Source organism: Hyla sarda, chromosome 7 (genome assembly GCF_029499605.1).
Source record: "Hyla sarda isolate aHylSar1 chromosome 7, aHylSar1.hap1, whole genome shotgun sequence".
NCBI classification, from domain to species: domain Eukaryota; kingdom Metazoa; phylum Chordata; class Amphibia; order Anura; family Hylidae; genus Hyla; species Hyla sarda.
Genome location: NC_079195.1, coordinates 190,440,867 through 190,456,989, shown reverse-complemented (window position 1 = coordinate 190,456,989; position 16,123 = coordinate 190,440,867). Strand labels below are relative to the sequence as shown.

At 43.6% G+C, this 16,123-nt stretch overlaps 1 protein-coding gene across 1 annotated transcript in view; it reads left to right on the top strand.

The window, feature by feature from the left end:
* Window positions 1-16,123, top strand: part of CACNA1E (calcium voltage-gated channel subunit alpha1 E) — an 877,957-nt gene that overhangs the window by 596,678 nt on the left and 265,156 nt on the right. Inside the window, exon 5 of the mRNA XM_056531933.1 lies at window positions 9,430-9,569. Within this exon, the coding sequence (XP_056387908.1) occupies window positions 9,430-9,569 (140 nt within the window). The remainder of the gene's footprint in view (window positions 1-9,429; window positions 9,570-16,123) is intronic.

Genomic DNA, 16,123 nt, shown 5'->3' with positions numbered 1-16,123 from the left:
TTATGCTGATAACAAGTTTAAACAGGTGCCATTAATACAGGTAACAAGTGGAGGACAGAAGACACTCTTAAAGAAGAAGTTACAGGTCTGTAAGAGACAGAAATCTTGCTTGTTTGTAGGCGACCAAATACTTATTTCCCACCATTTGCAAATAAAGAAAAGTGTTTTTGTGGATATTTTTTTCTCATTATGTCTCTCATAGCTGAGGTATACCTATACTGAAAATTACAGGCCTTTCTCATCTTTTTAAGTGGGAGAACTTGCACAACTGGTGTCTGACTAAATACAAATACTTTTTTGCCCCACTGTATATTGAAATGGCCGGCAGCCAGGCTTTATGCAAGAAGTCAGTGTGACCTATAGTCACTAATGGTATATGTTATATCAAGATATACCATTAGCAACTATAGGTTGCACTGACTTCTTGCGTGTAACCCTGCAGCCGGACGTTTCCATATACATCCAAACCCTCTGATATCTGATGAAGGTCCATTGAGACCGAAATGTTATATTGTTTAAAATGGCTTGTTCTTTGTGCCACCAAATGTACTTTGTAATGGCATCACTCATTTGACCACAAAATCTACAGCCCAAAATTTTTTTTTTTAAATTAAAAAAATATAGATATATATATATTTGGATAATGTCTGCCATTAACCATGGGTCCCAACTGTGACCAACTGGCTATGAAGGGTGCTCAGCCTCAGAGCACGCTTCATGGACTGGGATCGGACACAGGATGTATATGTGCACCCTTCATCTTTTAGGAGGCCTGACAGCTTTTTTGACATGTCAATAGGGTCTCTGTACAATAGGGTGTGTCTGACACTCGCCAATCAATACTGTCAGTGTCAGACTGTGTAGCAACACCACCCTTTGAAGAAGTAACCAGTTGTTATTTTGTTTCTACATTTCCAGGAGAAATAATAGAGGAACTACACACTGCAAAGTTCCAAGGAAAGTTGCTCTAGAATTGTTATTTTTGGGAGATGCAAGTATTTACTAAAAATACACGTCAGGAATGCTGACATGTCCTCTTTATGTCTTAGGAATGAAATAAATACCCAGCTGCACATCCTTCTGGCTGACAATAATGCATACTAAGTATTATAGTCTCTGGACTGAATTTCTTCCATCATATCATTATCTGATTTAGTGACCTATATTTCTAGGGTTCCAGGCCTTTACTGAGCCTTTCAGTTATAAACTGTGACACCTCGGATGTATTTGGCTACTAATTTGAAGATGCTTGAAAGTTTTTCTATCCAATCTTTCTTCCTGTGACCTGAATGGCTCAACTTACATATATTTACTTAGTTAGAACTAATAGTAGAGTCCTTCCATCAACTTCCCTTCCCTTTCATCACTGTGAAACATAGAATCCTAACTAATAATGTACAACACAAATAGAGAAACATATGTGGTAGCCCTTGGGGGGTGTATGGTAGCTGGGGTGTTGTTTAGGTAGATGAGGGGTTAAGGTTAACCCTATAGTTTGTGACGGCAGGCTGAGGGCTAGTATGCTGAGGTAATTCGCCGGCCTATCGCCGCCCTTCCCAGTAACGATAGGTGCATGCATAAAATGACTGAAAGTCCACGAGGTACTTGAACTTGGATAACTTTACTTAAATGTTTGCGGTACATCCAATGCACAATAACAGTCTCTATATAGTTCAAACAGTCTCTATATAGTTCAGTGACTGACAGTTGTTGCGGACCTTGAATAGTAATACAAGTCTCTGAATTTAGGGTAATTTGCGAAGATCCGTCCGGATTTAGGGGATAGATAAGATCCGGTGATCTCTGTCTTATGGACCCCGAAGTGTCCGGATTGGTCATGATAGGCATTCACGAATATGGCTGCATCTCTTCTGGGAACCACAATCTGGTGTATTCGGTCTCCGGAAACTGGGTCCAGGGAATTTCGGTAGACCAGCCCTTTATGCAGGAACAGGCGATTCCTCCGCAGCCGCAGCCGCTTTAACTCGAAGTCCCCGTGGGCCTTGCGCACCCGAGTGGGCACTTTCTTGTGGAGGCAATAGTCTAGGAGGTCCCCAATAACCTGGCTTTCATCCTGAAGTGTCTTCCAGGTGGATAGATCTTCAGGGACTTTAGGAGATTCAGGTCCGTCACCCGCCTGGGCAGTTAGAGCACTCTGGCTCACGAACCTTCGGTAGAAGGGAGGCATTTCCACATCTTCCCACACATCCTCAGCTGGAGGTGCTTCTCCCGGGGCCATGCGAGAAAGTACATCCGCATTAACATTGGTTTTTCCGCTGCGATACTTAATGTTTAAATCGTTGGCCAACCGAGAGGCCCAACGCTGTCCCAGCGCTCCCAACTTAGAAGTGTTCAAATGGGCCAAGGGGTTGTTATCAGTGTAGACCGTGAAAGGGGTAGCAGCCAGATAGTCCTTAAACTTCTCAGTAATGGCCCAGACCAGGGCCAGAAGCTCCAGTTTGAAGGAGCTATAGTTGGCATAATTCTTCTCAGCACCTCGGAGATGCCGGCTGGCATAGGCAATCACCCTCTCTTTGCTATCTTGCACTTGAGATAAGACCTCCTCCAGACCTTCAAAGCTAGCGTCTGTGTACAAACGGAACGGCAGTCTGTAATCGGGATATGCCAAAATGGGGTGTTCTGTGAGGAGGTATTTCAGGGCTCGAAAGGCATCTTCCTGTTCTTCAGCCCACTGTATGGGGTGCCTCCCATTATAATTATCCCGGGCAGTCCCTCTCAGTAATTCGGTTAAGGGTCCGGCAATTTGAGCAAAATGGGGGATGAAGTGCTGGTAATATGCAGCAAATCCCAGGAAACTTTGGACGTCTCGCACCGTCCTGGGTGTAGGCCACTCTTTCACAGCACTTACTTTGTCTGGATCAGGCTGGACTCCTTGAGCACTGACGACATGTCCCAGATAGTGTACTTGCGGCTTTAGCAAGTGACACTTGGAAGGTTTAACCTTGAGTCCATGTTGGATAAGGACTTGGAAAACTTCTTTCAGGTGGTCCAGGTGTTCCTGATATGTCCGAGAATAGACAACGACGTCATCTAAATACAACAGAACACTCTGGAAGTTAATATTCATGCCTAAAATGAAATCAGCTGCCCCTTCATCCCTAACATTGGTGACAATCACACCCTGCCTTTCTAGGACATGCTTTCCCACCTTCACCGTGGGCTCCCAGTAGCCATGCCTGGGTACTGGTTTCCGAGAATAGACGATGACATCATCTAAATACAACAGAACACTCTGGAAGTTAAGATGCCCCAAGCATCGCTCCATCAGGTGTTGGAAAGTAGCTGGTGCATTGCACAATCCAAAGGGCATACTTTTGAACTCGAAGAGACCCATAGGGGTCACAAATGCGGTCTTCTCTCTATCCTCTTCTACCATTGGCACCTGCCAGTAGCCGTTCGTCAGATCCAGTGTGGAAAAGTAGGCGGCCGACCCCAATGCAGTCAAAGATTCGATGCGAGGGAGAGGATAGGCATCCTTATGAGTTATGCTGTTCAATTTCCGGTAATCCACGCAAAAGCGGATAGTCCCATCTTTTTTCTTCACCAGGACCAAAGGTGCAGTCCAAGGACTCTGGCTTTCTTGGATGACATCGGCCTCTTTCATCTCCACAAGCATTTTCTTTATGGTCTGATACATCCCAGGAGCCACAGGGTGATGTCTCTCTTTAATGGGTGGATTGTCCCCAGTGAGAATCCTATGTTTGATCATGGTGATCCTGCCGAAGTCGGTGGGAAACTTGCTGAAAGCTTCCTGATATCTCTTAGCTACCTGGATGACTCCTTCCACCTGTTCCTTGGAGGTATCTTCGCCTCCTATTTGCAGTGGGCTCCACCAAGGTTCCGCAGGATTCTGGTCAGGTCCTCGTGGAGCCACTTGTAACTTTGAGACCACATCTCTGACATCCAAATGGTGCAGGGTAGCCACTGGGGTATACTTGGGTAGTTGGACCGCAACTTGAGAGAGGTTAAGAAATCTCACTGGAACCTTCCCATTACGTACTGTTACCAGGCTTCTAGCGGCTCGCACCAAGGGGCAATCTTCCAGTAGAAGGGGTTCCAAGAGCGCTTGGTCGGGCACGACACCAAATAACTGTCTCCGTCTGTGGCTGTAGACTAACGGCTCGGATATCTTGAATCCTTACTCGACAGATTTCTCCTTGATGATTCACAAACTTCTGTTCTGCTTGGAGGATTTTGAGGTGGTGTTGGGCAGCTCGCCGGCCTGGGGGTGACAGGTGAGGGAGAGATGCATGCAGTGCACAGACAATATCATCAAAACAGTGCCTCATAATATTCATGCCTAAAATTAAATCAGCTGCCCCTTCATCCCTAACATTGGTGACAATCACACCCTGCCTTTCTAGGACATGCTTTCCCACCTTCACCGTGGGCTCCCAGTAGCCATGCCTGGGTACTGGTTTCCCGTTCCCTGCAATTACTCTAAACTCCGCTTCCTGAGGTTCACACAACCTTTCTGGGCACCAATACTTATAGAAAAACCCCTGCGGAATAGTGGATACCTGAGACCCCGTATTTATCAGAGCTTGTAACCGGATACCTTCAACCATCACCTGTACATAAGGACAAGAAGCTACATACATAGACAGTCCCTTCTTGTCGCTGGTTGATTCTGGACCTTCAGCCGCTACTCCTGGGGTGTGGTCCTCGACCCCAGGGGACGCCCGTTTAAAGCCCAGCATTGGCTCTTCCAGTGTCCATTCTTGTTACAATAACTACAGATGAGTCTCTGACTCCCAGGTGGTCTCACAGGAGGGGTACTAGGTGGACCAACAGGGCGAGGGTCAGCCTTCTTAGGTGGTGGTGTTGCAGATCTAGGAGGATTTGACCATACAGCCATCTCTTTAAAGGCCTTGGCTAACTGTTCAATGTCTTGTTTGATGTCTTGTAAGTCAGCTGTCCAAGGGCTAGAAGAAGGTGTTGAAGGGGCAGATTGAGAAAGGACAGGCGGCTGGGGCGAAGGCCCCGGAGATTCGGTAGCAGGAACACTAGTCTCTTCTGTCTGAGGTCCCGACTCTATTACTTTAACCGCTAGTCTCTTAAAGGCTGGGAAAGCGATGTCGGGATTTTGCACGGCCAGCATCCTAAGTTGGGCCTTGTCTCATTTGTTCAGTGCCCCTTCTATAAAACGGTCCATCAGTACTCGATTGCCCTGATCAGGCGTGATGCTGTCCAACTTTTGTACCACCTCTAATGCACTCTGTAAAGCTACTGCATATGCTCTGAGAGTCTCACCTGGCTTCTGACGTCGTTCATATAGTCTGAGGAGTACCTCCGAGGGAGAATGAGATTCAAACACTTGAGAGAGTCCTTCAAAAATCTGTCCCACTGTGGCTTTATCAGCCGCCGGCCAGGTACGCAATTCCTCCAAGGCAGGTCCCTGGAGCTGTCCCAGAAGCAGCTGTATCTGTTGGTGAGGGGGTAATGCATAAAATCCTAAGAGGCTGTAAAACTTTTCTTTAAAGTCTGTCAATGTAAAAGGCTCACCATTGTAGGTGGGAAGCACAGGATTCCCCCAAGAAGACAGGTGCAGCAACAGGGGCTCCCAACACATAGGGAGAGACTGGAGGTGGACTTGGTGGGTCCTGCTCCGCCGATGATGGAGGTCTTGATGGAATCACAGGTAGAGTACGTCTTTGTGAGGTAGAAGGTGTTGGTGAAGGCGGCAACACCCTTCTGACTTGGGGTGCAGACCCCATTGGTGGGGCCACTGGAGCATCGCCCCCCTGCTGCTCAGATGGGGACTGTGGGGCTGCAGGCTCTGACATTTCTGTATTTGGTATGCTGGCCCTTTAAATAGATCTCGAATTCCCAGGTCTCCAGAAGATATGCAGTAGTTCTCTGATCTGGAACTTGAGAGCGTAGATTTCAAATTTGAGGGCGGTGACTTGAAACTCAACAGCTTTTAATTGAAATTTGAGTGCGTTGATCGGTAGCTGAAGTGACTCTATATAGGACTTCAATTCAGCAATCTGGTGTCTCAAAGTCCCGTACTGTTCCGGCTCTTTACCGCTTCCAGCCCCTTGTCGCACTCTGCGCCTTTTCCTGCGCTGATCTTCCTCTCTTTGTTGGTTTCCGGCACTAGGCTCCAACAAAATGGCCGCCGCGGCACCGAGAGCTTCGGTGGGCAGTGTCTCTGGATCACGTGAGCAGGGAGGCCCCATGCTAACTTCAGTACTTTCTTTCACAGCTTGTAGCTCCGCTGTGCTATTCGCCTCCCCCTTACTTTACATGCGCACTTCCTCCACACAGCACCGTGTGCGCAACCCCTTACTCCAGAGTATAAGTCACAGTACATTAATAAAGTTTGTTTTCTGGGGGGGAGTACGCTTTCACTAGTGGCAAGTGTAGTAGGCACACACCCGAATCCTGTTTGTGCAATGCCAAAAACGCTTTGTGGTAGCCCTTTGGGGGTGTATGGTAGCTGGGGTGTTGTTTAGGTAGATGAGGGGTTAAGGTTAACTCTATAGTTTGTGATGCCAGGCTGAGGGCTAGTATGCTGAGGTAATTCTCCGGCCTATCGCTGCCCTTCCCAGTAACGATAGGTGCATGCATAAAATGACTGAAGGTCCACAAGGTACTTGAACTTGGATAACTTTACTTAAATGCTTGCGGTACATCCAATGCACAATAACAGTCTCATGCAAACAGTCTCTATATAGTTCAGTGACTGACAGTTGTTGCGGACCTTGAATAGTAATACAAGTCTCTGAATTTAGGGTAATTTGCGAAGATCTGTCCGGATTTAGGGGATAGATAAGGTCCGGTGATCTTGCAGAGTGCTTAGGGATTGATACGCTCGCGATTCTGAATAGATAGCTGCGCAGATCCTGCTCATTTGACAGCCCGGGAACAAGAGAGCGAAATCATGGGCAGGGGCGGGGTGGTTTCTATTGGTCATGGGCAGGGGCGGGGTTGTTTCTATTGGTCCGAATATCTGTCATTCACTGTCACAAAGCATAGTGGGCGCAATACGTCACAGGGACCTCAAAAGGTCCTTAAGCAAAAACCATAGAGTTTACCTGATCACGTGACCCGCAGGTCCTGCTACGCTCCGGACAGGTTATTAACTATTTATATACATTTATACAATCCTTTACATATAAATCCTAAATAATTACTAGACAACTAATACCTAGATGAAAGGTGACAAGGGGTGGACTAGACAATAAGACATCCTAGGGACTCTGGCTATGGGGACCTATATACACAGGTACCGGATAGGATGCGGTACCGGGACACCACACATAGCCGCACATCCACCATTTGTATACTGGCTTTCTCATATTCACATATAGTTATTAAATGACCAATGTTGTTTTTTTTTAACCAAAAATACTTCTTTTAAGGGAGCAGTGACATTACCTTGTGTGCCTCCTTAGCATAAATCAGTCAGGAGAAGCTGAAAAACAGCTGGTGGTGTGTCTGTTCTGGAATTGGCACAGACCCCATTTAATTGAACAACCCTAGTGACTCTGGTCATTTTTCAGACTTTTGCTCAGACTGATAAATGCGGCACACCATTAGTGTTGCTCGCGAATATTCGCAATGCGAATTTTATTCGCGAATATCGCATATTCTCGAATATTCGCGAATATACCACTATATATTCGTAAATACGAATATTCGGTTTTTTTTTTTTTTTTTTTTTTTTTCACAGTACACATCACAGTGATCACCCCTCTCTGCTTCCAGCTTGTGTGGTGTAAAGAAGGCTCTAATACTACTGTGTGACACTGGTGTGCGAATTTTCTCATATGCGAAAACTAGTATTTGCTAATTTTCGCATATGCGAATTTTCGCTTATGCTAATTTTGTATATGCTAATTTTCGCATATGCTAATTTTCGTATATGCTAATTTTTGCTTATGTTAAAATTGCATATGCTAATTTTCGCATATGTTAATTTTTCGCATATGCGAAAATAAAACGAGAATATTACGAATATGTGAATATTCGCGAATATATGACGAATATTCGCCCATATATTCGTGAATATTCGCGAATTCGAATATGGCCTATGCCGCTCAACACTACACACCATGTCTTTTAGCCAAAGCCAAAAGTTGGATACAGTTGTAAAATGGCCCAAATGGAGTCACTAGGATCACTGGATTGAAGAGGTCCGTGACGAGTCGAGAACAGATACGTCAGCAGACAATTTTGATCTCCTTCTGACGGATCCATGCCATGGAGGCTCAAAACATCATGTGAATGCTCCCTACAGAGGACCTATGGTCAGCAAAAATAAAAAGCTTGCTATATCAATTTGTAGCTTTGGGGCCCTGATTCCATCCCGGATTTAATTTTGTTGCTATTTCACCTCTTTCCTGAGACATAGGGATTTTTCCATTCGATTGACTCTTTGCCCATTTCCCTAATTAGTCAAGTGGTTGTGAATTTTAATTATTTCAAAAAAGGGTGTGAATGCTAGGCTCAGTTTGGCCTGATTCACACCCCCTCAGACTCATATTTACTCCCTCCTGAACCAGATTACTACAGTTTCATTCTTGTCTCCGAGTGTCAAAGCACTTGGTAACCAATTGTAATCACAGCACATATTTTAGTTTTCTTTATTTCTATACAAGTGATATTTTTTGGGTGGGTGTCACATCTGGTAGGGAACAGTGCAGACCTGAACATACCCTCAAACCACTGTCTCCATCTACTTTGATGATCCATTCTAAACAGCGGTCCCCAACTAGGCAACAGTTCCTACACTCACTAAGCGAATAAGGCATCAGTAAGGTCAGATAGGCCAGGTCTGCAACACATGGACACATCAGAAACCAAATCAGCAACCAGCGATTAACAAGGGACAAGCCACAAAGTTAAAACCAAGAGAACAGCACAGTACAAAAAAAATAAAAATAATCAGAAACACAGTAAGATAAAACGAGGCTCAAACCATAAGGGCAGTTTAGTACAAAATAAGCAGGCAAGAGAATAGTCACGGAACAGGCTGAGATCAGGTAACACCAGGTGAGATCAGGATAACAGTCACAAGGGAACAGGAATGTTGGTGATGGGAAGAATCACAATCATGGACATCTCAGCTGGGAAGATGCCCATCCAAAAACATGCAACCACCCTATATGGAAATGACCCTTGAGCAGCACCTATTATACATTAAGTGTTTATAGGTTATTTAAATAAAAAAATAATAAAATCAGAATAAAAAAAAGGTTGTTTGATAAAATTTCTTGGGGCTGGTACACTTTACAGTATAAGCACGTTCACCTATTGTATCTCATCCTTTTCTTGCTTCCTTGCATTGTAAATTGCTATTTTATGTGTTGATTCTATATCAGTAAAGCAGAGTTGGAAAGAAATACAAGCTTGATATGTGTAGATACTATTGTTTTCACTCCTCTTCTTTTATATTTGCAGGAAAAAACCGAACCCTATTTTATAGGTATATTTTGCTTTGAAGCTGGAATTAAAATTGTTGCTCTGGGACTGGTGTTCCACAAAGGTTCTTACCTCCGGAACGGCTGGAACGTTATGGACTTTATTGTAGTACTTAGTGGGTAAGTGTCTTTTCGTATGGTATTTGGCCCATTTGTGGGGTTGATGAGTATCTCCTTCATCCTAGATGTTCTATAACTGTAAAAAAGAACAAAGAACATGTAGTATAATATAGATTTTACTAATGTGCGTATTTTCAAATGTTATTTCAGTTTAACAATTTATACCTTATTATCTGCAGAAATGCCAGATATAAACACAGGACAGATATTGCAGATAAAGTAAACAAGGCGAGATGAAGTAGAAATGTCAGGTATAATGTCTTATAGATAATCAATTGGTAGTGTATAAAATTATCACACTAGGCATGTCAACCTATGCAGTAGGGAATTTGCATAGGTTGATATACCTGCATAGATATATCACATACCTAGAATGATAATTGATTATCTATAAGACATTATACCTGACATTTCTACTTCATCTTGCCTTATTTACTTTATCAACAATATCTATCATGTGTTTATATTCGGCATTTCTGCAGATAATAAACTATAAATTGCAAAACTGGAATGACATTTGAAAATATGCTAAAGCTATATTACACTATTTCATTCTCTTTTATGGTTATAGTTTTCATCAGGGAAAGGCGAATATGGTAAAGAAATCGGTTAGCGGAGGCGCTGCACAACTGTAGTCATGAAGAGAAGACTCGAGCATCACACGACAATAAAACTTTTATTGGCATAATTGGGGACAACATGTTTCGGGATACCCTAATGCCTTCCTCAGGTCTACTTAAAGTTTTTGGTGCCTCCGCCTAAGCTCTTTGTGTGATTACACAAAGAGCTTCAGCGGCAGCGCCAGAACTGTAAGTGGACCTGAGGAAAGCATTAGGGTATGCCGAAACGCGTTATCCCCAATTATACCAATAGATTATCAATACCAGATTGGTTGGGTGCCAACATCTGAAAAATAGAAACATTTTAAACCATACAAAGTAGCAGCTCTGCTACAATACAAATATCTGCATATTATAAGGACATTGTTAGAGATATGTTGTGAATTAGATAATCTTTATTCAGTTATCTTGTTTTTTTTTGCCTGTGATGTCTTTTCTCTTTCATTTATTAAATATCAACTAGTGTTTCATCATATAAAAAACAAAGCACCCTATTAATTCTAATACTGTTACGTCCATTTTGAAGACTTTCGGTTGTTCATTGTTTTAAAGTGTACCTATTATTTAAAAAGTGCATGGTTTTGTCAGATTAACCCTTTAGAGTGGGGAAAAGGTGATTCTAGTGATCTCATTGCTTTTATTGAGCCCCTTGAGAATATTCTTTCCATTTCAGAAGTAGGGATTTACTACAGTACATACACATGAAAATTCTTTCCCTTACCTATTTGGCCAATCACAGTACAACACATATTCCTCTTTGTTATGCCATAATATAGTGCTTGTGAAAGTGCACTGTACAGGCTGGTACAATATGTTCACTGGCCTATTATATCCCTCCTGTTGACAGGTACCATAGTCATGATATAGTTAATGTTATTCAATTCTCCTATCCTATTAGGGGTTTAGTGTTATGTCCGTGATCTGTATATATGGTAGGCACTGACTGCCAGTAGATAGCACAATAGCCTATGCAACATTTTGGGATATCTTTAAAAAAAACTCTTCCTTTAACGAACAGCAAGGGAATTGGAGTTGGCACTCCATAATAAAACAACAATGCAATGTATCACTTCTTTCGTAGACTTACAGAAACAGTGCATATGTTTTATTTAGCGCCTGTTACGTTTGTTTTGGTGTAATTGATGAGGGAGCTATTCTGTGGATCACAGGTTATAACTAAGTATTTCTCCGCATTTTACACATTCTAACAGATTTCTGTAAGTTGTAAGCAGCTTAGCAGGGAGCAGTGTCATCATTGTGTACATTCTCTGCCTGTCTGCATGAAATTCTCAGAAAAAATCATGTAAAAATTATCTTTGCTATCAGTGACAAAAATGGCCTTTCCAAAGTTTTAAAATAATTGAAACAAAAATATCACGCCAAATAATAATGTTAATACACTAGCTATATATTCAAAAACATAGTACAATGATTTATTTATGAGTAAGTTGTTATTTAGTGAAGCTACACAGTATTAAAGGAATACTCCGCCCCTAGACATCTAATCCCCTATCCAAAGGATAGGGGATAAGATGTCTGATCGCGGGGGTCCTGCCACTGGGGACCCCCGCTATCTTGGCTGCGGCACCCCAAACATCTGGGGCACGGAGCAAACGTTGCTCTGTGCCGGATGACGAGGATGCGAGGAGGAGGCTCATGACGTCACAGTTATGCCTCGCTTGTGATGTCATGGTCACGCACCCTCAATGAAAGTCTATGGGAGGAGGCGTGACGGCAGTTGCGACCCCCCCATAGACTTGCATTGAGGGTGCATGGCCGTGACCGCACAATCGGGACGCGGCCGTGACGTCACGAGCCTCCGGCGCTGCACCTGATGCAGAGATTGTGGGGATCAGACATCTTATCCCCTATCCTTTGGATAGGGGAAAAGGTGTCTAGGGGCAGGGAAAAATAGGTTTTTGTTGTGTGCAGTTTCTAGGACATCAATCCTGTTGCTACTTCAAAATGGGATATTTTTGATGGCTTATAAAAACCCACTGCTTCTCCACTTTCCTGTTGCTATTCCCAAAAAAGGGGATAATCTTTTGACCACTTTGTAGGGTTGTATAAACAGAATCAGGCAACTTCCACCAAAATCGATAATTTTTGGACCTTTTCTTTATTAAAAAGCATGAAAAAATCCACTAGGGCAATGTGTTTTAAACAAGCTGTTAGTTACCACCGGGTACCATCTGTTTACCTATAGCTATATATCTTTCCATATCATTGACATTAACTTGCCTTAAACAGCTTAAAAGTACTTACAGTAGATATACTCCTAGGTGACCTCATAGTGTTAAACAGGGATTTTTATCAACAGGTTAAAGGGCTATTGGTGAAGTCTAAACCACGCTTATAGCCGGCGCCGAGGGCTTGTGAAGTCATGGCCCCACCCCCTCGTAACGCCCCTCCCACTCAATGCAAGTCTACCCCTTAATGGCCGCCACACACCAACCTATAGACCTGCATTGAGAGGGTGGGGCTTGACATCATGAGGGGGCGGGGTCATGACGTCACGAGGCCTCGGCGCCAGCTCTAAACGTTCGGAACATTTTGTTCTGAACGCTGAGCAGCGGAGTACCCCTTTAACTTGTATCTGATTTTTGAACTGTCAAACCAAAGCTGTTATACCAAAGGTTATATGCCATGTATTTGGTTATATGCCATGGACTTTTTTTTATATAAATTTCTAATTTTTTTCACACAATTTATTTCCATGAACATAAAACTTGGAACTACAAGTCCAGGCAAAAATAAGGAAATTGCGCTAAACACAGCAATTCCTCGAATTTCAATGAGTCATCCTCCAGCACTCAGGAGAGGAAAAACCTCCTGTGGACAAAACCTCTAAGGAACCATGGCTGGAGGATTGACCTTCTCTTGGGCTTAGAGGGTTATTGCCAACCTGTTATTCTTCAAATAAATAAAAAAAATTGTACATGGTACCAGATATACAATGGCAATATCAAACAAACTAGAGAGATACAATGATAACAAGAGATGTAGAAGAATACATTTATTTTTATATAGGCAATAGATAAGCAATTGTATAATAAAGATTGAATAGGGTGACTGGGAGGGAAATGTTTCCTCCAGATGTTCTGTGAGATAAAGAATTATAGAGAGATAAGACAGAAAATTGCATCTATTCCTAAACCCCATCTTCTTAAGGTAATACACAAGGCAGACACACATATACTTATTCCTCTTAAAAAGAACCCCCTGTAAGGACAGCCGTTTCACACCATCATGGTGTTTCTTCAGACTGAAGAAACACCACAAAGGTGTGAAACGGCTGTGAAAACGATCCTATTAGTGTGATGTCCATACACTAACCAGGCTGAACTTTTAACTGCTCCAAGAATACACAAGATATTAAGCACACTGAAAAGGAGTGCCTCTTATTTCTACTGCCTATTCCTCCTAAAGTTATGTTACCCTTTCCATGGGAATCCGGGTGAGTCTTGTTGCATTGCAATTCAGCTCTGTTTTCTTGGCAGATGAAGTGGTTTCTTTAAAGAAAGCAGTCATGTGTTTTCTAATCTCATGCAGCTTCTTTAGGCAGGTGTTGCATATCACTGTTTTCTAGAAAAAACACAGCATTTGTAGCATTTTTCTAGGCTTTTTCTTTTTTATTAATGTTACAAGTTTTTGCCTGAAAGAATACTGCAGTCAGATGTTAGCTTAAAGGGTTACTCCACTGAAAACATCTTATCCCCTATCCAAAGGATAGGGGATAAGATGTTAGATCGCGGGCAGCACCTCTGTCCGCTCCATGCCCGATGACTGACGATGCCAGTCGCCATGCCCCCTCCACTCACGTCTATGGAAGGAGACGTGATGGCTATGTACTAGCTGTCATGCCCCCTCCCACAGACATGAATGAAGGGGGTATGGCGAGACGTCACAAATGCGGAAGCTGCAAGTTGCAAGCTGCAAGTTCTGGACACTGCCAACCCAGAGATCGCGAGGGTCCCCAGCGGCTGGACCCCTGCGATCTAACATCTTATCCCCTATCCTTTGGATAGGGGATAAGATGTTTAGGAAAGATAAAACGCACACCAGATGATGCTTTTTTGCAAAGTTTTTGTCATCTTGGTGGTGTGCTTCTTAGGTCACCAAAGTTTGTTTTTTAAAGGCAGAATGCTCTTTGTATGAAATTCTTTCATCTTTACATAGTTGAATGTGCTGACAACAAATTCATACAAAAATTATCAATGGAAATCAAATTTATCAACCCATGGAGGTCTGGATATGGAGTTACACTCAAAATCAAAGTGGTAAAACCACACTACAGGTTCATCCAACTTTGATGTAATGTCCTTAAAACAAGTCAAAATGAGGCTCAGTAGTGTGTGTGGCCTCCACGTGTCCGTATGACCTCCATACAAGCCTGGGCATGCTCCTGATGAGGTGGCGGATGATCTCCTGAGGGATGTCTTCCCAGACGTGGACTAAAGCATCTGCCAACTCCTGGACAGTCTGTGGTGCAACGTGGTGTTGGTGGATGGAGCGAGACACGATGTCCCAGATGTGCTCAATCGGATTCAGGTCTGGGGAACGGACGGGCCAGTACATAGCATCAATGCCTTTTGCAGGAACTCCAATAGGTTTAGCATTGTCTTGCATAAGAAGGAACCCAGGGCCAACCGCACCAGAATATGGTCTCACAAGGGGTCTGAGGTTCTCATCTCGGTACCTAATGGCAGTCAGGCTACCTCTGGCAAGCACATGGAGGGCTGTGCGGCCCTCCAAAGAAAGGCCACCCCACACCATTACTGACCCACCGCCAAACCGGTCATGCTGGAGGATGTTGCAGGCATCAGAACTTTCTCCATGGTGTCTCCTGACTCTGTCATGTCTGTCACATGTGCTCAGTGTGAACCTGCTTTCATCTGTGAAGAGCACAGGGTGCCAGTGGTGAATCTGAAAATCGTGGTGTTCTCTGGCAAATGCCAGACATCCTGCACAACCCCCACCTGTGCAGGTTGGGCCCTCATACCACCCTCATGGAGTCTGTTTCTGACCGTTGAGTGGACACATGTACATTTGTGGCCTGCTGGAGTTCATTTTGCAGGGCTCTGGAAGTGCTCTTCCTGCTCCTCCTTGCACAAAGGAGGAGGTAGCGGTCCTGTTGCTGGGTTGTTGCTCTTCTACGACCTCCCCCACATCTCCTGATGTACTGGCCTGTCTCCTGGTAGGGCCTCCATGCTCTGGACACTACGCTGACAGACACAGCAAACCTTCTTGCCACAGCTCGCATTGATGTGCCGTCCTGGATGAGCTGCACTACCTGAGCCACTTGTGTGGGTTGTAGACTCTGTCTCATGCTACCACTAGGGTGAAAGCACCGCCAGCATTCAAAAGTGAGCACCGCCAGCATTCAAAAGTGACCAAAACATCAGCCAGGAAGCATAGGAACTGAGAAGTGGTCTGTGGTCACCACCTGCAGAACCACTCCTTTATTGGGGGTGTCTTGCTAATTGCCTATAATTTCCATCTGTTGTCTGTCCCATTTGCACAACAGCATGTGAAATTGATTGTCAATCAGTGTTGCTTCCTGAGTGGACAGTGTGATTTCACAGAAGTGTCATTGACTTGGAGTTACATTGTGTTGTTTAAGTGTTCCCTTTATATTTTTGAGCGGTGTATATTGTTTTGTACCATATGTGCTTCTGAATCGTCACTTATGTGAATTTAAAACAGGTTGAAAATAGCTATCGCATGTTAATTGTCAACACACGGCTGTGAATAATATACATTAGCAATTCATATTAAGACCCAGAAAGATGCATCACATATGTGTTTTTAAGTCTTTCTTTGCATTAAAACTGCACAAATAACCTTCTCTAAAGTGGAGTTAAATCAGATAAATGCGTATTAATGCAATAATATATAAATGACCATTACATTATTTTATTGTTTATTATGACC